The 25,704-nt window shown below is 38.4% G+C and overlaps 1 protein-coding gene across 1 annotated transcript in view; it reads left to right on the top strand.

The window, feature by feature from the left end:
* The window catches only part of dally (division abnormally delayed protein), a 150,662-nt gene that overhangs the window by 42,045 nt on the left and 82,913 nt on the right, over positions 1 to 25,704 (top strand). The window contains exon 3 of the mRNA XM_090377253.1: positions 17,059 to 17,753. Within this exon, the coding sequence (XP_090233379.1) occupies positions 17,059 to 17,753 (695 nt within the window). The remainder of the gene's footprint in view (positions 1 to 17,058; positions 17,754 to 25,704) is intronic.

Genomic DNA, 25,704 nt, shown 5'->3' with positions numbered 1-25,704 from the left:
CAAGAAATCCCTAATCAATCGGTGGATCTTCCTTATTATCCAAACCTGCTCTAATTTATACAATAACTTTTCATAAGAAACCGAAGAAGTTGAAGATGAGTGTCCAAAAGCTTAGTTGGCCTGTCCAGAGCGCCGACCTCATTGAACATCTTTGGGAAGAAGAAGAACATGGATTCAAACAAGCCAACCGGCTCACAAACAGTAGTTGAATTGGCCACACTTGAATAACTGTCCCTACACATTATTGAAGTTTGTATCAATAAAAGGTTTTGTTGAAACATACAGGTGTTCTGTCACTTTTGTGAATATAGTGTACTTATTTTAAAAGTTGCTAGGGCCAGTCAGTATCTTCGCGAGACGATCTGTCATTCCCAAATTGTGACATCACTTAACAATTGAATATGTGGGAAAAAAGATGCGCTATCTGTAACTTGTCCTCAGGCATTTCCGGTGATGCCATACCCTTTAAAGGGATCTTATGACTGCTCACTCAACATTCCTTAAATTTCCCTTTTTCCGGTGACATGTTAAAAAAAAAAAAAAAGCGCAAGAATTCCTTGAAGGGCAAAGGAGAAACTTTTTCATCAATCCTCCTACCAACCAGACTGTAATGAAGATAAATTTCTTTACCTTCTACTTGAAGTTCCTGTCTTCGGTGACAAATGAACCCCACCGAAGTAACGCGAATTAAATGAAGACTAAATGGCGTAAATAACCTTCCACTTATCCACCAATCAACAGGAAGTTCCATTTGCCACTCGACGTTGAAAACAAAGACTCTCTTATTAAAGTTGATTAGGTAGCTCCTAAATGGTCCCAACACACTCCTGCAGAAGATGAAACAACTTTTATAATTTTCACACGAAATTTCGATAGTTTTTATGAGAAACACCAACAATCAGTCCATTCTTAAAATCGTTGTCGCTTTTCCCACGGCTAAAGAGACCTGTGACGTATTAACGATGCTGTTTTTTGATTGGCTGAAATGTAGTTTTCACCCACAAGGTGTTTTCATGATATTGAAATGTACATTTCGTCTGCTCTGTGAATAGCGACTCATGCGCAGTGGATGGAGGACTGGACATAGCAATATAATAGCTAAAGGAGATAAATCTGATTATCCATTCTCTCTCTCTCGCTTTTCATCCCATTTTTCTTGAGTAATAATCAATAGCGTCTTCGGATAAATAAAACGCCATCTTCCTCCGGAATATTTGCTTTTTGAGCTAAATCGAATTCCGTAGCGATGCCGCCGCGATTTTGTCTTCCGATATCGTCTGGCCGATGTAGACCTGAGCAGAATTAGGAATTAAGCGCAGGAGAAGCCACGAACGTAGAGGGAGTTTTCTGAATGTGAAACGCGATATTATCTTTTGCCGTTGATTCGGGGACACTTGAAATAATTTGGGCGGGCGAATGGCGTTCCTGGTTCTATTTCCAACGACAGTTCCGTGCTTCGGTGGTGATTAGACATGATTGGCCATTGCGAACAATGGCAGTTTGGAAATTTGAAATGATTTTCTAGATTCGTGATTTCTGCTTTCATCTTTCAGAATCATTTAAAGCATCGCTGATGTTGGGGCGGATTGTCTCTCCCCTTGAAAGGTTAAGAAGGATAAGTACCCCCCCCCCTCAGAAAAATGGAAAATATTTACCACTTCAGTCTGTGGGTCATAATGCTAAAATTCAACTTCTTTCCACCCCTGATATTTATTACCCCTTCCCTGAATCAAATTCCTTCGTTTAAAATATGGCGTATCTCCATCTAGTAGTTTAAAAATAAAAACAACTCGTTAGGGGTATTAGCATATAATACATAATGTGCAGAATGGCTTCATGTCCGTCCGTCCGCATGTAATAACTGAGCTTTTGTGTGGATTTTCGTGCAATTTTATATTTGGAACTTTTAGAAAGATTTGTCGAGCCATCCTAAATTTTATTAAAATCGGACCAATAGAAATCCGACTATTATTATTTATTTGTTTGTCCGTCCACATGTAATAACTCTGGTCCTAATGGGTGGATTTTCATGCAATTTTATATTTGGGCATTTTACAAAGGTTTGTCGAGCCTTTCATTAAAATCCGACCAACAGAAATCTAACAGTTATTATTTTTTTTGTTCGTCCGTCCGCATGTAATAACTCTGGTCTTAGTGGATGGATTTCATGCAATTTTATATTTGGGTCTTTTAGAATTTTCATGCAATTTTATATTTTGGCATTTTAGAAAGATTTTGTTGAGCCTTCTTAAAATTTCATTAAAATCGGAACAATAGAAATCCGACAATTATTATTTATTTGTCCGTCCGTCTGCAGGTAATAACTCTGCTCCTACTGGATAGATTTCATGATTTTTATGTTTCTTAGAAGGATTTGTCGAGTAACCCAAATTTTATTAAAATCAGATCAATAGAAATCAGGCAATTATTATTATTTATTTTTTTCACACATAATCGCATAGACTATCCATATATTGTAGCTGGATGTTAAGTTTCTTACCATGCAATGATTGGAGGAATGAATGAATGGACAATGTGGCAGATTCGCAGAAACGAAATGTTCTCTGCGCATAATAAATGCGCATAAAACTCGTTTCTTTTTGCTCACTGCGTACTCTTTTAATTTAGGCTTAGCTAATGATTCCTAAACCAGATCAGTCGAGTCCATTTTCTACTGGAGGGAAGAGGAAAGTCGATATATCAAAACAAGGGCGAATAAGTCGACGGAATCAATTTAATGCCGTATTACCGCGTTCATTGTCTTGGGCCAACTTAAATGATAGTGTTCGTCATTGGCATTCCTGGAAAGACACCATCATTAGGATGAGTATCCCTAAGATTATCCATAAGCGTTAGAAGTAAACACCGGGAGGGGCAAAGAACGCCCACCGAGGTCCGTTCCGGGCATTGCGTTAATTCTTCTAAGAGAGGTTACTGATCCCTCTCTTCAACATAAATTTTCCAATAAACGAAGAAACAATTAAGGGTTCATTTGAAAGACTTCTTCTAGGAAGGGGTTGACGCATCAAAAAAGCAGTGGCAACTTTCCGTACAAACATCCTCCTCACATCCGCTGACGGGCTACCATCCCACCAGACGACAGCGCATCGTCTTTCCTTTTTTGTGTATGTGTCTCTGTGTGCACATTATGGTTAGCTGGTGACGTCACCGCGCGCGGATTTTCCTACCCCCTCCTTATTATCGCAGAAACATCTGCCACAGTTTTCTCTGTCTTTTGCCAACGTTCGTCTGACAGTTAAGGGCATGGTTAACCTGGGGCGGAGACCAAACACGAGCGGCATCTTGGCACACCTCACACTTTTACCAAAACATCCGTTTAGGACTGTGTCTTCTGCCAACATATGTTGTTCTAGGCGCTTGCACTTTTTAAAAGGGATAAGGCAGGTTGGCGACGCCACCGTAAGCCGCAGTTACGATGGTCTTTTATTCTCTCTGTCTCTCTCTCTCTCTAATTATCATCACTGGGATGAGAGCAGATTGGACCATGAGTAATAGCAGTGACTAATACTCTGCACTTCCCAAGGTTATCAAAAGAAAATGATTTTTGCCTTTTTCTTTTTTTGTAGGAGTAATTTATAACTTTCCGAAGGAGAACTTTTGCGAAGATCATCTGATATTTCAACTAATCCATGGGTGTGTACCAAACTTACAGTTAAGCCTACTTTTGGCACCGGAAGTGGAAGTTTTAAGCACGGAAAGAACGATTGCGAAATCGACAATTAATGATATAATAAATTTACTCTCCTTGACGGAAGTTATTAGGGAAACCGGAAGTGACATTGACGTCTGTGAGGATAATTGTGAAATCGACAATTAATGATTATGTATATCAAATTCATGAAATCGACAATTAATGATTAATTACATACGAAATTTATTTTCTTTGACGGAAGTGACGTTTCGGGATCTGTAAGGATGATTTTGAAATCTACAATGAATGATTATACTGTATATAAAATTCGTGAAATCGACAATTAATTATTATACATAAAATTCAAGAAATCGACAATGAGTGATTATACAAATTCGCGAAATCAACAATGTATAATTATATATCAAATTCGTGGAATCGACAATGAATGATTTTTTTTATCAAATTAGTGAAATCGACAAGCATTGATTTTTTTAAAATCAAATTCTTGAAATCGGCAAGCAATGATTATATTTCAAATTCGCGAAATCAGCGATGTATGATTATAAGTAAAATTGGTGAAATCGACAATAAATGATTTTTTTATCAAATTGGTGAAATCGACAATGAATGATTTTTTTATCAAATTGGTGAAATCGACAATGAATCATTTTTAATCAAATTGGATGAATGATTTTTTAATCAAATTGGTGAAATCGACAGTGAATGATTTTTTTAACCAAATTGGATGAATGATTTTTTTAACCAAATTGGATGAATGATTTTTTTAACCAAATTGGATGAATGATTTTTTTTATCAAACTGGTGAAATCGACAATGAATAATTTTTTTTATAAAACTGGTGAAATCGACAATGAATAATTTTTTTATCAAACTGGTAAAATCGACAATGAATAATTTTTTTTATAAAACTGGTGAAATCGACAATGAATGATTTTTTTAAAAATCAAATTCTTGAAATCGACAAGCAATGATTATATTTCAAATTCACGAAATCAGCGATGTATGATTATAAGTAAAATTGGTGAAATCAGCGATGTATGATTATAAGTAAACGGACAATGAATGATTTTTTAAAATCAACTTGGTGAAATCGACAGTGAAGGATTTTTTTTAATCAAATTGGATGAACGATTTTTTTTTATCAAACTGGTGAAATCGACAATGAATAATTTTTTTATAAAACTGGTGAAATCGACAATGAATAATTTTTTTATAAAACTGGTGAAATCGACAATGAATAATTTTTTTATCAAACTGGTAAAATCGACAATGAATAATTTTTTTTTATAAAACTGGTGAAATCGACAATGAATGATTTTTTTAAAAATCAAATTCTTGAAATCGACAAGCAATGATTATATTTCAAATTCACGAAATCAGCGATGTATGATTATAAGTAAATTGGTGAAATCGACAATGAATGATTTTTAAAATCAAATTGGTGAAATCGACAATGAATGATTTTTTAAAATCAAATTGGTGAAATCGACAATGAATGATTTTTTAAAATCAACTTGGTGAAATCGACAATGATGATTTTTTTAAAATCAACTTGGTGAAATAGACAATGAATGATTTTTTAAAATCAACTTGGTGAAATAGACAATGAATGATTTTTTAAAATCAACTTGGTGAAATCGACAATGAATGATTTTTTAAAATCAAATTGGTGAAATTGACAATGAATGATTTTTAATCAAATTCTTGAAATTGACAAAATGATTTTTTTATCAAATTCTTGAAATCGAATGATTATATATCAAATTCTTGAAATCGACAATAATGATTATATCAAATCCCCAAATCGGCAATGAATGATCAAGTTCGTGAAATCGACAATGAATGATTATTTATCGAATTCGTGAAATCGACAATGAATGATTATATATGGAATTCACAAAATCGACAACGAATGATTATATATCGAATTCACAAAATCGACAATAAATAATTTTTTTTTATCAAATTAGTGAAATCGACAATGAATGATTATATTTCAAATTCGCGAAATCAACAATGTATGATTATAAGTCAAATTGGTGAAATGGACAATGAATGATTTTTTATCAAACTGGTGAAAATGGACAATGAATGATTTTTTATCAACTGGTGAAATGGACAATGAATGATTTTTTATCAAACTGGTGAAATCGACAATGAATGATTATATATCAAATTCCCCAAAATCGACAATAATGATTATATCAAATTCTCTCGAAATCGACAATGAATGGTCAAGTTCGTGAAATCGATAATGAATGATTATTTATCGAATTCACAAAACCGACAATTAATGATTATATATAAACTTAACTTCTTTGACGGAAGTTATTGGTGAAACCGGAAGTGACGTTTAGATCTCTGTAGGCTTATAATTTCTAATTACAGTAAATTTTATACTTTAATTCTAGGAATGAGAGACGTGACCCATTTTTGTTTTTAACTTTTGCGAGTTCTAATTCTCAGTATTTCTCTACTTTTCTTCTTTCCCCCTTTTTTTTTTTTCAATGACTACTCGTAGATGGATATTACAAGTCAAAACTTGCGAGGTATTCGTGGCGGGTGAGCGCGCACCTGGTGCATGCAGACGCGCGTAATTGGAATGGCTTAAAACAATGTAGGGAGGACTTCTCATGGTGACACACCAAACACGCCCGAGGCTATGTTTGCCTTGTACCTTTTAATACACAAAATTCCTTGAACATTAGACAGTTTCTGTTTCTCTTGGAGTTCCATCACCAGCGTGGTAAGCTTACGAAGCTCTTCCACTGTTTGCTTAAAGAGTAAATAACGCCACCCACACAGGTGAGGGTATTAATGCTTGGGTGACCTCTTCTGGTTAGTGGAGCTGAGGGCTGAAAATCCGGGGAAGCAAATTTACACAACCAAAATATTTTCCTCAACCATGCTCAAAGTATTAGACGTTCCTCAGGAAAAAAGTGTCCTTTGAACACCAACTTCACCAACAATCGGATTTCGTTTGGCTGCCATCCAAAGTCCAAAATGGCTGCCATCTTTCATGGTATTGAAATACTATTATCCAAGCATTTAGAGAGCTTCTAATATTTCAACCACTCAGTGTATTAGGATTGCTTACTGTTTGAGGTGAATTAAATTTCACAAAAGAATTTAAACTTAAATTGTCTTACCAATTCGAGATTTTTTCTAGAATGGGAAAATTCATGTATATATGTGAGGCTGTCATTCGCGTCTCTGGAGACTTAAGGGACTGTAACTCCTGGTGTAAGGGGGCGGGGGATTGTGGGCGGGAACTTCCATATTCCTCACCCCCTCCTATTGTTGGTGGGTGTTACCACTCCGGAACCGTGAAATCTGTTCGGGTTTAAGTAGCTAAAGTGGAGGATAGGGGGACAATACTTGACCTAGATTTTATTGAGGTCATCCGTCCTTCCCCTCTAGCATCCCTACAGCGAGTGCACGCTGAAAGAAGAGATTTTTTGCTAATTGGTTGCCGGAACGAATTTCAGAGAGTGATGTGCAGTTAAAATTAACACAAATTTGCCCGGATGGGACTGGTCCTTCGTCAAATAGGATTAGCGCACGCGTACAAAGAGGTTTCCTTGTTTGACTTGCAAGTGTATAACAGGTTGCGTTGGAGAAAAATGCGCAGAAAGTGTGTCAAAGAGAAAATAAAAAATCATTTTCTCTGCCTTGCGAAATGCTCAAGCGCCTGATATTAATGGTCAGAAATATTCCTGGACTGTAAATACACGGAAAGAGTGAAGGATTATTAATCTTAATAAACAGCAACTCAATAATACTAAGCATGAATGTCAGTAATGTTCTATTGAAATAATTGAGTGATAAATGTACAACTGAACCGATGTACAATAAAGATATGTGTACGTCTCTATTTCTTTTAGAACCGCTTCCGGTTTTATGAAATACCGGAAGTCATTGCTATTTACCATCGGCATCATGCAAGACTTGCAACGCTAAGGTTGTGTGTGTGAAAAGAATTGTGTGAGAGCAGGGAGAGGACAGAGAATCAGACCTACTGATCGATAGCAAGATCGAATGAGAGAGAGAGAGAGAGAGAGAGAGAGAGAGAGAGAGAGAGAGAGAGAAAGAATCAGACCGACTGATGATAACAAGGCAGAATGAAAGGCACAAGGAAATAAAAAGGCAAATAGAGAGAGAAAGAATGAGAGAAAAATGTAGGCCGATAGAGCGATAAAGAAAGACAGAGAAAGGTTGGACGATAGAGAGAAAGAATGAGAAAGGGAGAGAGAGAGAATCAGACCAACTGATTAGCAAGACAGAATGAAAGGCAGACAGATAGAAAGGGAAAGAGAGAGAAAGGTAGGCAGGCAAACAGAGAAAGAATGAGAAAAAAAAGGCAGAGAAAGAGAAATCACGCCAACTGATCAGTAGCAATACAAAATGAAAATTCAAACGGAGATAGAAACACAGATAGAGAGAGAAAGGTAGGCGGATAGAGAGAAAGAATGGGAAAGGCAGGCAGGCTGATAGAGAGAATGAGAAACAAAGGCAGAGAAAGAGAAAATCCGATTAATCAGTAGCAAGACAGAATGAAAGGCAGACGGAGATAGAAAGGAAAATAGCGTGAGAAAGGTAGGCAGAGAGAGAGAGAGAGAGAAAATCACAGTATCAAGAGAAGATAAAAAGCAGACGGATATAGAAACACAAATAAAAAGAAAGGTAGGCTGATAGAGAGAAAGAATGAGACAGACTGACAGAGAGAGAGAGAGAGAGACAGAGAAAATCAGACTAACTGATCGGTAGCAAATCAGAATTAAAGGTGGAGAATTAAAACAGAATTAAAAGATGGAGATAGAAAGGCAAATAGAGTGAGAAAGAAAGGCAGAAAGAGATAAAAAAAGATCACAGTATCAAGGCAAGATGAATGGCAGACGGAGATAAAAAGACCAATAGAGAGAAAGATAGGTGGAGAGAGAGAGAGAGAGAGAGAGAGAGAGAGAGAGAGAGAGAGAGAGAGAGAGAGAGAGAATGAGAAAGGCAGGCAAGGCAGGCAGAGAGAGAGAGAGAGAGAGAGAGAGAGAGAGAGAGAGAGAGAGAGAGAGAGAGAGAGAAAATCAGACTAACTGATCAATAGCAAGACAGAATGAAAGGCAAATACTGTAGTGAGAAAAGTAGGCAGATAGAGAAAGAATGAGAAACAAAGGCAGAGAGATAAAAAAAAAAAATCACAGTATCAAGGCAAGATGAAAGGCAGACGGAAATAGAAAGACAAATAGAGAGAAAGGTAGGCGGATAGAGAGGAAGAATGAGAAAGGCAGGCAGGCAGACAGAGAGAGAGGGAGAGAGAATCAGACCAACTGATCAGTACCAAGAGAGAAAGATTGACAGAGAAACGTAGGTGGAGAGAGAGAGAGAGAGAGAGAGAGAGAGAGAGAGAGAGAGAGAGAGAGAGAGAGAGAGAGAATGAGAAAGGCAGGCAAGCAGGCAGAGAGAGAGAGAGAGAGAGAGAGAGAGAGAGAGAGAGAGAGAGAGAGAAAATCAGACTAACTGATCAATAGCAAGACAGAATGAAAGGCAAATACTGTAGTGAGAAAAGTAGGCAGATAGAGAAAGAATGAGAAACAAAGGCAGAGAGATAAAAAAAAAAAAATCACAGTATCAAGGCAAGATGAAAGGCAGACGGAAATAGAAAGACAAATAGAGAGAAAGGTAGGCGGATAGAGAGGAAGAATGAGAAAGGCAGGCAGGCAGACAGAGAGAGAGGGAGAGAGAATCAGACCAACTGATCAGTACCAAGAGAGAAAGATTGACAGAGAAACGTAGGTGGAGAGAGAGAGAGAGAGAGAGAGAGAGAGAGAGAGAGAGAGAGAGAGAGAGAGAGAGATTTGGACTGAGACAAACGGAGGTAGAAAGGAAGGCAGACAGAGAGAGAGAGAATGAATGAATGAGAGAAAAAGACACGCTGAGGTAGAAGGAATGAGAAAGAAAGGCAGACAGAAAGAGAATTAGACGAACTATTTGCTAGAAAGACAGAATGAAAGATAGAAGGAAGTTAGACGGAGAAAGAATAAGAGAAAATCAGTATTACTAACTGATTGCAATAAAAATATATACAAAGAGAGAGAGACAATCAGACCGACTGATAGATAGTAAGACAGAATTAAAGAAAGACAAACGGAGAAAGAACGAAAGACAGATAGACAGAGAAAGAATGAGAAAGAAACGCAGGCACAGAGAGAGAGAGAGAGAATTAGACTGACTGTACGATAGTTGGACTGTGAAAGGCAAACGGAGAGAAAAAAAAGGCAGACGGAAATTTTTCATATTGGTTATAGATGTTTTATTTAGAGACTGCGTGGATCGTTTCCTGCTCAAGAGAATCTTCCTGAAATAAAATTAAGAAGTCGGCAATGAGCAGGGGGAGGAAATTTAAGATGGGATTAACTCAAAAGAATCACTAGGTGGTGTTAGTATCGCATATCAAGTTACAGAAACGAAAGGTTAGTTGCAATCGATAGATGGTAAGGGTAGAAACAGGTGTGCAGATTCTCGTGCTGAAGGGGAGGGGAGGGGATCGAAAACGTAACTCAAGTGAGTATCAGAGCAGAGCCGTTACTTCTAGACAAAAGACACAATTTTCCTTTACTTTTTTTTCTACTGATTTTATTTTCACTTTGGAACAGACGAGTTTCCTCTCAACCCTCAGCCCCCACCATGTAAACTGGGCCCCGTTAAAAAAAAAAAACAAACAAAAAAAAAAAACGGTGTCAATGTCTAGTAGAGCTGTGACACGTTTCTAACAGCACCGCGAGTGTCTAGGTGACGTTCTTTGGGGGGAGGGGGGAGATTTAAAAAAAAAAAAAGAGAGAAAGAGAGAGGCGCCATGTGTGCCAAACGAGTGAGAATGAGATGCTTAGAGTTCTATATATGGTTGGCATTCTGTCCGCCAGGTGTTATAAAGATAAGAAAATACCCGCTGTAGGCCCCATTACTGTCACTTTTGTATTAAGCACAAGACATCTGAAATCACCTTTCAAGGAAGTGTCCCGAAGGAACTCGTGCTCGCAACCGAGGTTCAAAGACCTGTTCCGGCCAACGCCTATCCGATTAGTAAGTAAAAAAGATGTCGGTCTAGTCTGGGGACTTCTAATGGTGGTGTAACACCTGCCGCGGGTCTTTGTATAAAAGAAGAAACAAAAAAAAACAACAAAAAAAAAAACAAGACCGAATCCGATTTGTTACTTTTCTCTCCTTGGAATTGCAATTTCCGTGAGAATATTTGAACAGACAATCGATGTGTCCTATTTATAGAGCAGCGTTCTGTACCTCCAAGCACAGCCATTTTATGTTATTAGGTCTGCTACTACCCCTAGCAGTGTTGCTTTAATGGAGTGTCTCCATGGCAACGTATTCATCCCCCCCCATCAAAACATGCCAATTACAAAAAAAAAAGTAGTAATGGATATTGCAGAAAGCCCTTTTCTATCTAGTAGTACCTTATGTAACCTCTGAGAACGACCAAGAAGTTGGGGGGGGGTAGAAAAAGAGGGTTGGCTGGTATCACCACTTCCGCATCCATCAGTGATGTGTTTTGGTGGATAGTATTTTGCTCAGTCAGCGTTTCTTGCATTGGTCTCAGAGAACAACGCAAAATTCAGCCTTGAGGTGAAGCCATGTGCACCGTCTGACATCAACTGGCAACAAAAACAAATTGCTCCTCTGCGCGCTCAACTCTTCTGTTCATCGAAGAGGATATTTCTTCCCAGGGAACAGCTGCAAGGTCAAAGGAGAATACAAACTTTTGAATATGATACGTGGCGAGCCAAGCCTAAAACATCCGTCAGTATTGGCAGAAGATAGAAGCGAGGCCGCTAGTTTCATTAGTGGGTTACCGGGTCAACCCTTATAGCTACCATATGCGATCTCATTTTGCATACATTAAAAATAACGTCTGCTCTTCGAACAGCTGCGAAGCGTCTAAGATTATCCTCCAGATGGAGCCACACTGCCAAGTTTTTAAATCATGGGAAAGTGCCGATTGGAAATTAATATCGCTGGTAGATTTACATTTGTCAATTGCTCAACTTTCCCCTAAATATTCTGTTTCCCCGAGCGTCTTCAGATTTCGTCAACTTCTGATAAATTGTTCCGTGAGAGAGGAGGGGGAGATTCCGCCGTTGGCATCACTCTCCTGACAGCTGCCACTAGCTTGGGGAACCCGTGATTTGCACTTCGACATCAACCTGGGATGCTGATGCAGCAGCTGTGGGAGGAAAAACAGGTCGTCTGTGGACACATGCCTTTTCATTATGGCTAAGTCGTCATGGCCTCTTCAGCGTCGTCTTCCTACTAGCGCGTCTCGCGCTCGTGATTAGCGACGGGTGAAAAACGCTCTCGTCAACGGAAACTACCTCCCACTTTCTTCGCAGTTCCTTCTTTGCGATATGAAACATTCCACTAAAGCTGTTTCCATCACAGAGTGCTCGCACCTATATCGAAGCATTTCAAGAATCGGGTAAAGGTATAGTAGGAAAGAGTCCGTTCGGTATTATACTGATTGAAGCCGATGTAAATTCTAAACGTAATTTCCCTAGAAGCTTAATAAAAAAAAAAAAAAAAAAATGGAATGAGGAATCTCCCCCCCCATTCGAGAATAAGACAGACATACTTAGAAAACTACATACATATTAACTATCTTTATGCAGTAGGAGAATAGTTCTCATTTAATACAAAACTTCGATTCTTCCAAAAAAAAAAAATAAATAATAAATAAATAAAAAAAACCTCAAAAGATTCATGTACAATCGTATGACATGTTGTGCCCTCTGACGCCCTTTTTGCTCACCAGGCTGGCTAATTGAAGCCTTCATGCCGTCAGATAGGCGGCCCATAGCTTGTGGATGCTATTACAATGGCACCCACCTGTCTGGTGACTCACCTTGTATCCATACCTGAACTGTGCAGACAGATTAACCTCTCACCTACCCCTCTGTACTCTTCCCATCCGTTTATGAATCACTTGAAACACGAAAGATGAGTTATGGCCATAGGTGCGTTTTTGGGAGCGTGCTTATTGATCAAGTCCAAGGGTAATTGCATTATGCGTCAACCTCAGACGGTCTGGCTACAGACAAACCAGAACTTTGGGGACAAACGAATCACCAAACAAATAACTATCAATAATTAGTTCACTTGGTCCTCATTTCATAAGGGTTTAACCCTGAAAAATGCCACTGTACTGTACCCCCCATCATGATAATAGCCACAAAAAAAAAAAAAAAAAAAAAAAAAAAAAAACGTTTCAATTTGTTAAATATTAAACGTTAGGTTTAATAATTTATCTGATATCTAAATATGGTTTTCTGTATTTGAATGTAAGATAATGTAAATATAAAATCCGGTACATTTTACAAAAAAAAAAAAAGAAAAAAAGAAAAAGAAAGAAAAGAAAAAAAAAATCATTTTACAATCCTGAAAATATAATTTGGGTTTCGTATTCTACGATCACATGTCTTTAATAATTAATACAAACAAAGGATGAAAATTTTCTCTTTTGTTGCTATCGCTTATTCATGCTGTACGTTGTGCATTTTACACGCGCCAGTACAACATAATGGGACAGTGTTTGGGTTGGTGCGCCACCGGTGGTTTCCCACAACTGCGCCATTATTTCAAGTGTGAAGTAAACAGAACTCTGTGAATACCAGATGTGGGTATAGTGTGTTGGGTTCTGTTGTTCTGGCTTTTGGCCGCAGGGTCCCTAATGGGTCTCTACGTTGCCCGACACCTCCACTAGGAGCTAAGCCAGGCAGTCCATAATTCTGACTGGTCTCTGCCAGGGTCGCCTGAGCTTTGTGCTGAGGCCAAGTTTAAAAAAAAAAAAAAATGTTGAATACAGTAGAGTGGGTCAGAATGTGGGTCCACAGGTGATTCTAAATATACACGGGTACCCAGACTTTTCAAAACCCTTCGTGGCACTAAGGCAAGAGTAAACAAGCGGACTTCTGCTGTACGTTGTACATTTCACTCTCGCTAATCAAACAGTTGAACTTGTGCTCTATGTACATTTCACTCGCCCCAATCCGATAATGAAACTCGTGCTGTACTTTGTACATTTCACGCGCTTTATCCAACAATAAAACTCGTGCTGTTTGTACATTTCACTCGCTCAAATCCAACAATGAAATTCGTGCTCTATGTACATTTCACTTTCTCCAATCCGACAATGAAACCTATGCTCTACTTTGCATATTTCACGCGCTCCAATCCAACAATAAAACTTAAGCTCCACGTTGCACATTTAACGCGCTCTTATCCACCAATGAAACTTGTGCTTTACGTTGCGCATTTCACGTGCTCTTATCCAACAATAAAACTACTCTATGTACATTTCAGTCGCTGCAACCCGACAATGAAACTCACGCTCTACGTTGTACATTTCATGAGCTGTTATCCAACAATAAAACTCCTGCTCTATGTACATTTCACTTTCTCCAATCCGAGAATGAAACCTGTGCTCTACATTGCATATTTCACGCGCTCCAATCCAACAATAAAACTCGTGCTCCTTGTACATTTCACTCGCTCCAATTCGACAATGAAGCTCATGCTGTACATTGCACATTCTCGCGCTCTTATCCAACAATAAAACTCGTGCTCCATGTATATTTCACTCGCTCCGATCCGACAATGAAACTCTTGCTGTACGGTGTACGATTCACGCCCTTTATCCAACAATAAAACTCGTGCTCTATGTACATTTCGCTCGCTTCAATCCGACAGTGAAACTCGTCTGTACGTTGCGAACTCGTGCTCTATATACATTTCACTCTCTCCAATCCGACAATGAAACCTATTCTCTACTTTGCATATTTCACGCGCTCCGATCCGACAATGAAACTCTTGCTGTACGTTGCACAATTCACGCGCTTTATCCAACAATAAAACTCGTGCTCTATGTACATTTCACTCGCTCCAATTCGACAATGAAACTCGTGCTCTATGTGCATTTCACTCGCTCCAATTCGACAATGAAACTCGTGCTCTGCGTGCACATTTCACACGCTCTTAATGAACAATGAAACTCGTGCTCTGCATGCACATTTCACGCGCTCTTAATGAACAATAAAACTCGTGCTCTATGTACATTTCACTCGCTCCAATTTGACAATGACACTCGTGCTCTATGTTTCACATTTCACGCACTCTAATCCAACAATAAAACTCGTGTTCTATGTACATTTAGCTTTCTTCAATCCAACAATAAAACTCGTGAGCTATTTTGCATATCTCATGCGCTCTTATCCAACAATAAAACTCGCGCTATACGTTGCACATTTTGCGCGCTCTTATTCAACAATAAAACTCGTGCTCTGTGTATATTTCACTGGCTCCAAGTCGACAATGAAACTCGTGCTCTGCGTTGCGCATTTCACGCGCTGCAATACAACAATAAAACTCGTGCTCTGCGTTGTACATTTCACTCTCGCTTAATTTTATATAAATAAGAGCACTGTTTTTTTTAATGGCGAAAGAAAGCATCAACTGCTGGTACCCAGGTGGGTATGACAGGTTTTCTCGTGGAATTGCATTTGATGGCTATTGGAATATCTTAAACATTGTGTGGATTCTAAGTAAAAGTGCTTTTCTCCCGCTTGCGTCTGGAAACATTTCTGGGAGTTTTTCGAAATAGTTGAGAGAGAGAAAGAAGAGGAGAGGGAAAAACGACGTTAGGAACATAAAGCCCTACTTGAACACCAAATAGCATCTTCAGTTAAATTTTTTTTTATCGAACCCATTCATTAACTCGCTTCTCTTTGCTACATTCGTTGCTCGTCAGCTCCTGATTTTCTTTCTTTCTTTATATTCTTGTGCACTTGAGAATTTACCACCTGGCTTACAAGAATTCACGTCATAGGAGTTGCACATGCTACGATCGATAAGTACTCCCCCCCCCAGTTGATGCTACCTTCGCTTTCTCTTCGACATGTCGTGAGGATGGCCTTGAACCTCCAGAGGTACTGTCTCTATCACAATGGCTATTGTGTACAAAGCCGGATAGGCGAAACCATCTATTGGATGTGATGACTCTCTTGCCCTCATTGTTGCCAGAGTGCATTGTGTGATATGCTGTCTCCCCTCATTCTTCCATACGCTGTTTTTAACAATATTTTGCACTACCCCCCCTGTAGATATCCCCCCTTCTCAACTTTCTTCTTTGATTTGAAGGCAAATAGAAGAGCCAGTATCTTTGAGAAAACTATAGGATTCATTAACAACATTCGGCCAAAGGTTTGCGTTGTAGGGGGGTGGAGAACTCTTCTCCTATGATATTTGTTTTCTCCACCACTCCATTTTTTTTTCGACTTCTTCAGCTCTCCAATTACTTCTAGAATGTTCACAAGTAGTTTCTTTAATGGCAGTTTTCGGAATTGGGTCTTAGGTGTTTGTTATCGTGCCTTAAAGAAGGGCTTAGAAGATATCTCGTATCGCAGCGAATATTTTTTGTTCTTTTCCAGCATCCCTCGCGTAACGAAAGAGGAGCAAGATGTGCGCCTCTCTTTCTTTCAGTAAACAAAGAATAAATTTTTAAGCTGTTCATACCGACTCTGTTTACGTGGCCTACTTTCTCTGAATATATTACGGCTTCTCTCGACTGAGTATGCTTTATTCATTCAATCCTGATCAATTTGTAATCGTCTAATACATTAAGCACGGTGTATCCGTTTTTTTCCTTTTCGTTTCTGCTGAATGTTGTGCCAGATTAGGCACTTAATTTCGATAATTACTTCAGTTTTCAACAGAAAGGATTTCCATTAATAAATGGTTGCTCGATGATGTTGTTGTCAAGATGTGATTAAATATTTATAAATTTTCAGCGCTGCTAGAGGAATCTGATTGAATAAATAATTTCTTCTTAGAAAAGTATTAATTTTAAGATTAAGATAATTCTTTTAGGGGGTATACGAAGGAAATTAGAAATTAATATGTTATTAAATGGAGCGTTTCCATCTGTCTTTTGTATGAATGACGTCATTAAAAACAAACGTTTCATTTGCTTGTATCTTCTTTCTTGCCCAGTTTTGTTCCTTGTATGAAAGGAGACATAATAACATAATAATATGAAGTTATGCATATTTTTCTCATTATAATTGGGGAAATGAGCGCCTTTGTCGTGGGCGCTAGCATTTCTCGAACGCCCAATGAATTTACTGCGATCGATAAGTTTCTAACACGCTACCACACCAAAGATAGGGTTGTCAAAGCAAAGGAATAATAATACACGCGTTTGAATCTACCGTGGTTCTAGCACACGTGACTGCTAAATAAGCTGTATTTTTTTCTTTTATATTAATTGTTATTTGTGATTTCCAATCGAAAACGATTGTTCATATGCTAACTCTCTCTTCTCTTTGCAGATATCTTCTTAGAGATGGTGCAGCTGGCAGAGAACAGTACCAGTACCCTGTTCTCAGAGGTGTACCTGACAATGGATACCATGGCGAAGGTTCCTATAGGCCACTTGTACGCCGATCTCTTGGCCTATATCAGTGGACGCGACATCGATCTGGAAGAGCGAGTGATGTCCTTCTTCGATTCTCTTTTTCCCATCGTCTACCATCAATCGATTAACCCAAAACTAAAGCATTTCACAGAGGATTATCAAGAATGTTTGCGGGAAATTCAACACGAAGTACGACCATTTGGTGATCTCCCGGACAAGATATCTCTCCACTTAAGGCGTTCTTTCGAAGCTGCGAGGACTCTTCTGCAAGCTCTCCATCTAGGGGTGGAAGCTATCAACACCACGGAGCACATGGACTTTGGCGAAGAGTGCAACAAGGCATTGGTGAAGCTAACCTACTGCGCTCATTGTCAAGGATGGGTGGCTGTACATCCTTGCAGTGGATATTGCTTAAATGTTTTACGAGGATGTCTTTCTAGTGTGGCCGAGCTTGACCAATCATGGGGCGATTATGTGAGCGCCTTGGAGCGTCTTACATCAGGTCTAGTGGGTACTTATAATATCGAGCAGGTGCTAAGAACCTTAGACACAAAGATATCCGAGACGATTGTGTACGCAATAGAAAATGCCCCAGATGTCACCAAAAAGGTAATTTTTCGAACCTTGTCTTTAATTTCAGCGATTAATTAGAGAAGGAAACATGTAATCTGTAATGAAAATATCTTCTGCTTAAGTAATGCGCCATCTTCTGCTTAAGTAATGCGCCAAATTTGTTCAAATATTCCATTCCAATTGTTTACAGAGCTTGTTCATTTGATCCGCGTCACGTTTTTTTTTTTTCCATTGTTGGGTTTCTGTGCGATTCGCTAGTGTTTTTGATTATAAATGACGCATTTTCAAGAAATCTTCATCTTCTAAAGAGAATTTCACAAGCGAGTCCTTGACCCACATCCTTCATATCTTTTGCCGCCTTATGAAGTGTCTTCTTTTCTTTTTTTTTTTAATTTATTTATTGTGCATCAGAGTGATTAAGCGTAACTTTTGAACTGACGAGTGTTGTCACATGAAAACAGTCGTACGTCTTGAAGAATAACGGGCCTTAATACGGTAAAAATTGAAGACCTTGACAGTAGAAGTTACATATGTATGAGACAATCTTTATTGCTAAGAAGGCTGGCTGCTTCGTCATCACTTTGGCTCTAATGCGCTACATATGGGAATTTAAGAAAAGTTTAATTATGTAGCAAGAATCAAGTGAAATGCGCGTCATATCTTTTCGCTGATGAAAAATAATAGAATTTGAAGTTGTTCATTTTGGTCACCCGCAAAAATAAAACACACAAATGGCAGAAAATTGGAAAGTTTTCATTCGAAATTAAATGTACAAATTGTATAAAGCTGCTATTTGTTTTCACTTGAAATGAAATTGCAGCCAGTTGGAACTCGTTTTCATTCGAAATGAAATGTAGAAATTTGCAGAAAGTTGGAACTGGTTCATTCAAAAATGAAGTGTACAAATTTTCCAGAAAGTGGGAACCGGTTCATTCTAAATGAAGTGTACAAATTTTGCAGAAAGCTGGAATTGGTTCATTCTAAATGAAGTGTACAAATTTTGCAGAAAGCTGGAATTGGTTCATTCAAAAATGAAGCGTGCAAATTTTGCAGAAAGTTGGAATTGGTTCATTCAAAATGAAGCGTGCAAATTTTGCAGAAAGCTGGAATTGGTTCATTCAAAATGAAGCGTACAAATTTTCCAGAAAGTGGGAACCGGTTCATTCTAAATGAAGTGTACAAATTTTGCAGAAAGCTGGAATTGGTTCATTCTAAATGAAGTGTACAAATTTTGCAGAAAGCTGGAATTGGTTCATTCAAAAATGAAGCGTGCAAATTTTGCAGAAAGTTGGAATTGGTTCATTCAAAATGAAGCGTGCAAATTTTGCAGAAAGCTGGAATTGGTTCATTCAAAATGAAGCGTGCAAATTTTGCAGAAAGCTGGAATTGATTCATTCAAATTGAAGCGTGCAAATTTTGCAGAAAGCTGGAATTGATTCATTCAAATTGAAGCGTGCAAATTTTGCAGAAAGCTGGAATTGATTCATTCAAATTGAAGCGTGCAAATTTTGCAGAAAGCTGGAATTGGTTCATTCAAAATGAAGCGTACAAATTTTCCAGAAAGTGGGAACCGGTTCATTCTAAATGAAGTGTACAAATTTTGCAGAAAGCTGGAATTGGTTCATTCTAAATGAAGTGTACAAATTTTGCAGAAAGCTGGAATTGGTTCATTCAAAAATGAAGCGTGCAAATTTTGCAGAAAGTTGGAATTGGTTCATTCAAAATGAAGCGTGCAAATTTTGCAGAAAGCTGGAATTGGTTCATTCAAAATGAAGCGTGCAAATTTTGCAGAAAGCTGGAATTGATTCATTCAAATTGAAGCGTGCAAATTTTGCAGAAAGCTGGAATTGATTCATTCAAATTGAAGCGTGCAAATTTTGCAGAAAGCTGGAATTGGTTCATTCAAAATGAAGCGTGCAAATTTTGCAGAAAGCTGGAACTGGTTCATTTGAAATGAAGTGAAGTGTACAAATTTTGCAGAAAGTTGGAACTGGTTTATTCAAAATGAAGTGTGCAAATTTTGCAGAAAGTTGGAACTGGTTCATTTGAAATGAAGTGAAGGGTACAAATTTTGCAGAAAGTTGGAACTGGTTTATTCAAAATGAAGTGTGCAAATTTTGCAGAAAGTTGGAACTGGTTCATTTGAAATGAAGTGAAGGGTACAAATTTTGCAGAAAGTTGGAACTGGTTTATTCAAAATGAAGTGTACAATTTTGCAGAAAGATTGAATTGGTTCATCCGAAAGGGAATGTAAAAATTTTTCAGAAAGTGGGAACAGGCATGAAGTGTACAAATTTTGCAGAAAGTTTTTGGAACTGGTGCATTCGAAATGAAGTGTACAATTTTGCAGAAAGATGGAACTGAAGTGAAGTGTACAAATTTTGCAGAAAGTTGGAACTGCTTCATTCGAAATGAAATGTTCCATTTTGCAGAAAGCTGAAACTGCTTCATTCGAAATGAAGTGTACAGATTTTGCAGAAAACTGGAATTGGTTCATTCGAAATGAAGTGTACAGATTTTGCAGAAAACTGGAATTGGTTCATTCGAAATGAAGTGTACAGATTTTGCAGAAAACTGGAATTGGTTCATTCGAAATGAAGTGTACAAATTTTGCAGAAAGCTGGAATTGGTTCATTCGAAATGAAGTGTACAAATTTTGCAGAAAATTGGAACTGGTTCATTCGAATTGAAGTGTACAATTTTGCAGAAAGTTGGAACTGGTTCGATCGAAATGAAGTGAAGTGTACAAATTTTGCAGAAAGCTGGAATTGGTTCATTCGAAATGAAGTGTATAAATTTGTACATTTTCTACATAATCTAATAATGATTTGTATAAAAATTTATAATCCAATAAAAGAATTGTACAAAGTTACACTTTTTGCCATAAACAGTTCATAACATTGCTCATTGTATTTCGATTTACTTGTTAAGAACAAAATTAAACTTCACAAAAGAAGGTACAAAACTGCAGGAAACATTCCTTACATTCAACAAATATTTTTTAAAATTTGAAAAATGTACAAATTTCAGAAAGTTGGAATTGGTTTTCATTCATTCCAAATGAAATATACAAGTAGCATGAAATTAAATTTAATTTCATTCATTCTAATTTAAATTTATTACAATTGAAATTTAGTGCAAATATTTATTACTGAAGAAAAATTTTTTTCGAGTAACATTGCATCTGATGAAAGTTGCCTAAATAGTACTCGACACGTTCGTTATTATATATATTTTTTCAAACTTTTGACAGCAACTGCACCCTTATGTCGTCGAGACATCAACACCCGAAGTACTATATACAGTTTCTAGTTTTGGCATCTGAAATAGCGCCGGAAGTGTGGAATCGGAGCGATAGAAAACTTCCGTCGAGAAGTGCTGTAGGAAATATAACGGAAAACCGGGCGGAAATTGCATGTGAATGGTTTCTGGGTCTTAGTTACTGCGCGAGCTGCAAGCGCCAAGTCTATTGGCTAAGTCTATTGGGGGAAGGGGGTGGAGCTGTTTGTTTACAAATTGGAATAGTTGTGTTGACATTTCCGAGAAGTTTGAATTTGAGCGCGTGCGTTTCCTTAGATTTTTTTGGAAGTTTTATTTCGTGGACCACAATTTTAAAGATTCTTTTTTGATTTTTTTTTTAGATTAACCAGTATTATATGTTTGGATCATGCGCAGTCCCTTTTCGAACCTTTTATCGTATCTCCCACTACACCAAATCTTGAAAGCAATCAAAGTTCTTGATTGCTTTCCCGGAATTATTTGTTCTATGAGTGTAACAGCATGACTTAAAATGGCTTTCACAATGGTTCCGGCCCTGGGGTTACACTACAATGCATTATAATTAAGTAGGGGAAAAAATAATAAATAAAGACATTGGTTTGCTTCATGGGAAACTTGTTCGCTTCTCTCCCCACCTGTGAATTATTCTTTTTGTCCTTGAGGACCGATGAATATCAACATCAAAAAACGCCCTCTTTCGGTGTTCCCAGGTGGTTGCGATTGACTCGAGCGTTCCGTTATCGGACATAAGTCGGTGTTGTCCACGCGACAGGACCCTTCTGTTGTCAGCACCATCCATTAGAAGCCAGAACGCGTCTAGTAATGGTCCATGAGCTCTTCAGAAGTGGAACATGTGTTTCTCCTGTCTTTTTCTTGTGCGTTAACGATGCTATCGACAGAGAGATCTTTTGTGGGGGGCAGGGGGACTTCTGTCGTAAAACACTGCGGGAAGAACGCCGTGTCAAGAGCCTAAGGATGCATCGATGCGTGATCAAACTTTATTCGAAGGAAAAGAAATCGCTGTAAGAGTATTGTATCCAGCAATATCGAACGACAGACAAAGGAGGGGGAAAAAACATTCTTCCAGGAAAATCGCCCGTTACTATTACCTCTCTACCCCGCAACCATTCCCCTCCATCCCTCCCCCTTATGATCACACAATACCTTTCGGAGCAGAAAAAGCGGAAATTGCAGTTACTGGCGAAAATGTGAAGCCATACCGATAGTGGACTTATGGAAAGCCAAACTCTGAACGATACGGTATTTTTTTTTTTTTTTTTTATATTTTCCAGCCGAGTGATTGTTACGTCATTCGCTTTTATCGGTTGCTATTTATCTGGAAATATCGTCTGAAACAAAAGATCTGCCATGTGTTAAATGTAATGGCAGAAGTTAAGTGGATGGGTTCCTATGATGAAAGCAAATAGATCAACATTATGGCTTTACTTTTCTCTCACACACATACTGTGCGCGCGCGCGCGCGTGCACATTAAGCAGACGACGGGCGAAAGCTCGGCGTTAAAATAACAGCCTCGATGAATGAAGGTTTTGCCGTAGGTGAGAACGCAAATGTGGGCGTTATAATTACGAGATTGCGTTGTTTTTAAAATATGAAACGGCCCGCATTTTATTTTTTAATTTTCGCCGAGATATGCGGCTCCGTTGACGATCAGAGATATTTTAATAATTCGTAAACACTCCCCCCCCAACTAATGCTTATTAATTCGCCGTACGTATTACGCGACCGTTTTGTTGGTGTTTAGTTAATCATTATGAAGTACACGAGTGTGCAAAAGTTAATTTACAGCCATAAAATCTGGTGGAAAAGTAAAAGTACACTCACTGGCCACAAAATTAAAAACCTTTTGCAGTTAGCGTCAACATTTCCTCTTGCAGAGAGTTGAAAAATCGAAAGATTCGAGAATGGACTGTGAAACGATGGAAAAGATCACGTGGTATGACTGGTCTCGATTTACAGTTCTTTGCATCAATGATGGATGAAAGTGTGGCATGAAGCCATGCACTGTTGTATCGTGCTGTGGGGTATGTTCTGTCCTTGCGGACTGGATCCGTTCATGCCATTAAGTCATGTTACCTTCAATCTTTGTTGTATGGGACCAACTTCACCCTGCAGTGTTTCACTTTTAGCTGGATTGCCATGGATTCTTTCAACATGACAACACAACAAATACGATAATGCAACATTTTGCAAATATTGTATCTGAATAGTTCGAAGAACATTCCCAGGATTTCCAACATCTACCCTGGATGCCTAATTCTGCAAATCTCAATCCGATTGAGAATGTGTGGGATATGTTGGATAGAGCAGTTTGGCTTGGCAGTTCTCTACCGACCATAATACAGCAGCTGGCGAGTATCCTGATGGAAAAATGGTCAAACGTAGTAGTAGTAGTGATGGCAAATGAATGATGCAAGAAAGCAAGCGAATTTGTTTAGTTTTTCTTTGAATTTATTCAAACCATCTATTTCCACAACAACAGATGGAAGCCTGTTCCATCCATCAATCAATCAATCACCCGTTTGCTGAAGCAAGCATCTGTCCTGAACCATTCTTTCCTCAACTTAAATTTATGCCTTCTTCTGTGTGTACTCTCAGTAAGAGGAAGAATGCCATTAACATTCAGCTTACTCATCAATGCCTCAAACACCTCAATCAGATCACCGCGCAGATTCCTAGTCTTCAGACGCTGCTATTAACTAAGAAGGCTTCAATCTGGTCTCCAGACTGAAGCCTTTCTATGTAAGAGCAAACTTTTGTTCCCTTCACCAATCTCGTCGCCCTCCTCTGCACCCGTTCCAGCAGATCTACATCCTTCCTAAAGTGAAGCCTTCAGACCTATATACAATACTCAAGGGGCTGCCTAACCATGGCCTTGTGCAATGCGATAATCATCTCCTTATCCCTGCTAGCAAGTTCTGTATATCACTGACAAAACCCCATGAGCTGTTCTGGCACATCAGAATCTACAGACAATTCTTTCTTGAGTCCTGTGTTCACCTTCTACAATCCCTCTTCCACTTTCCTTTCAGTTATCAAAAAGTCATTTAGCTCCACATTGGAGTTTGATAAATTTCTGGCATCCCCTTCCTTAAAGAATTCCTTATGTGTGAATGTAGATGCAAAATACCTATTCAATTTGTCAGCAACCTGAACAGACTCATCAACAGTTAACCCATTGATATCAAGTTGCAATGCGTTACAATCCCTTCCATCTACTGCTAATATAAGCACAGAAGTTTTTGCTGTTTTCTTTGCATCCTTTGCCTGAGACTTCTCATAACCTGACTTAGTTTGCCTAACCTCCTTTGTGACTTGATTACAGATTAATTTATATCTACCATAGGCCTCTGAATCACCTGATAATTTATATGCATCCCATGCATTTTTCTTCTTTGCCACAAGTCTCATCAGTTCATCTGATATCCATTTAGGGCTATGCCTTGAACTGTATTTCATCGTTGGTATGAAAAGCCTATTGGCTTCTACGATTACTTCCCTGAATGCTTCCCATTTAGAATTTGCTGTTGGCAACATCATCAGTGGTTCCCACTGCATAGAATTCAAAATCTGTCTGAGACCACTGTAGTCACCCTTACAAAAGTAAAAACCCTTCCCCTCCTTGACAGCAGCCGTATGTTCAATCAAATTCCACACCAGCACACTATGATTGCCACCACCCAGTGGGTCTTTTATCCGCAGATTCTTCATCCAAGAAATCTAAAAGTCTTGCTAGTGTGTGAGCGACCAAGCTACAAATTCCAGTCAACATCTTTCAGGAATCATAGTCGTTTGATCATGAAGCCAAAATATTGTATAACTCAGCCGTTTATTGGGACGTCTGATCATCTCTGACAGCGAAACAGGTTGCTCAATGATTATTTATTCTTTCAGAAGGCTGACCTTAAGATCTTGTGCTAATAAATCTCACTCCTCGACCAAGAAAGTTGACTCCCTAAAGTATCCTAGACATTGGAATCATATATAGATACCTGACTGTCATTCCATCTGAAAAATATCCCGCCTCTGAAGGAATTCTATCGTCTGAGTCCTGTGTAGAAGAGTATTAGCTGTTTCCCAGAAGTTAGAGAGAGAGATTGGAGAGTGTGTTCTACATTTCCTCCAATTGAGAATACTTCGGAAGACCTCTATGAAAATAGAATCTGGACTCACCTTCAAAGAGAACATTTTGGCCATTACCTTCAAAAATACAAATTAGTTTAGAATATCATTTAAAGATATATTGAGTTGATCAAAAGAACAAAAACGAAATTGCAACTTAATTTTTGGGCATTAGTGTACATTAAGAGTTTTTTTTATTATACTGACTTTCTCTTAAGGCTAAGCCTGTCAATCGCAGTCTCCCGGGTGGTATTTCCCCACCTTCTTCCTAATGAGCATGGAAAGGTAGATAGATGGACAGATAGATACACAATCAAATAGAAATACACTGGTGTGCAAAATTTAAGGACCAGTCAGGTTTTCACCTGTAGCTTCTCAGAGGAGTGGCCTGGATATGGGAAAAGCATACCAAAGGAACCTCGTGAAGTACAGAAATGATGAAGGAAACAAAGCGGTACAGACTTTATTCAAAAATGGCAACATAGCACTTGATGTCATGGTACAGATGCATTACTGCCAAAAATGGAGCAAAGGGAAGAGGTGGTCCTCAGTAGAAGATATGGCCAC

The sequence above is a fragment of the Mastigoproctus giganteus genome, chromosome 1, assembly GCF_048544385.1.
Source record: "Mastigoproctus giganteus isolate SK-2022 chromosome 1, ASM4854438v1, whole genome shotgun sequence".
Lineage (NCBI taxonomy): Eukaryota > Metazoa > Arthropoda > Arachnida > Uropygi > Thelyphonidae > Mastigoproctus > Mastigoproctus giganteus.
The sequence above is the reverse complement of the archived record's forward strand: the minus strand, read 5'-3'. Positions and strand labels throughout refer to the sequence as shown.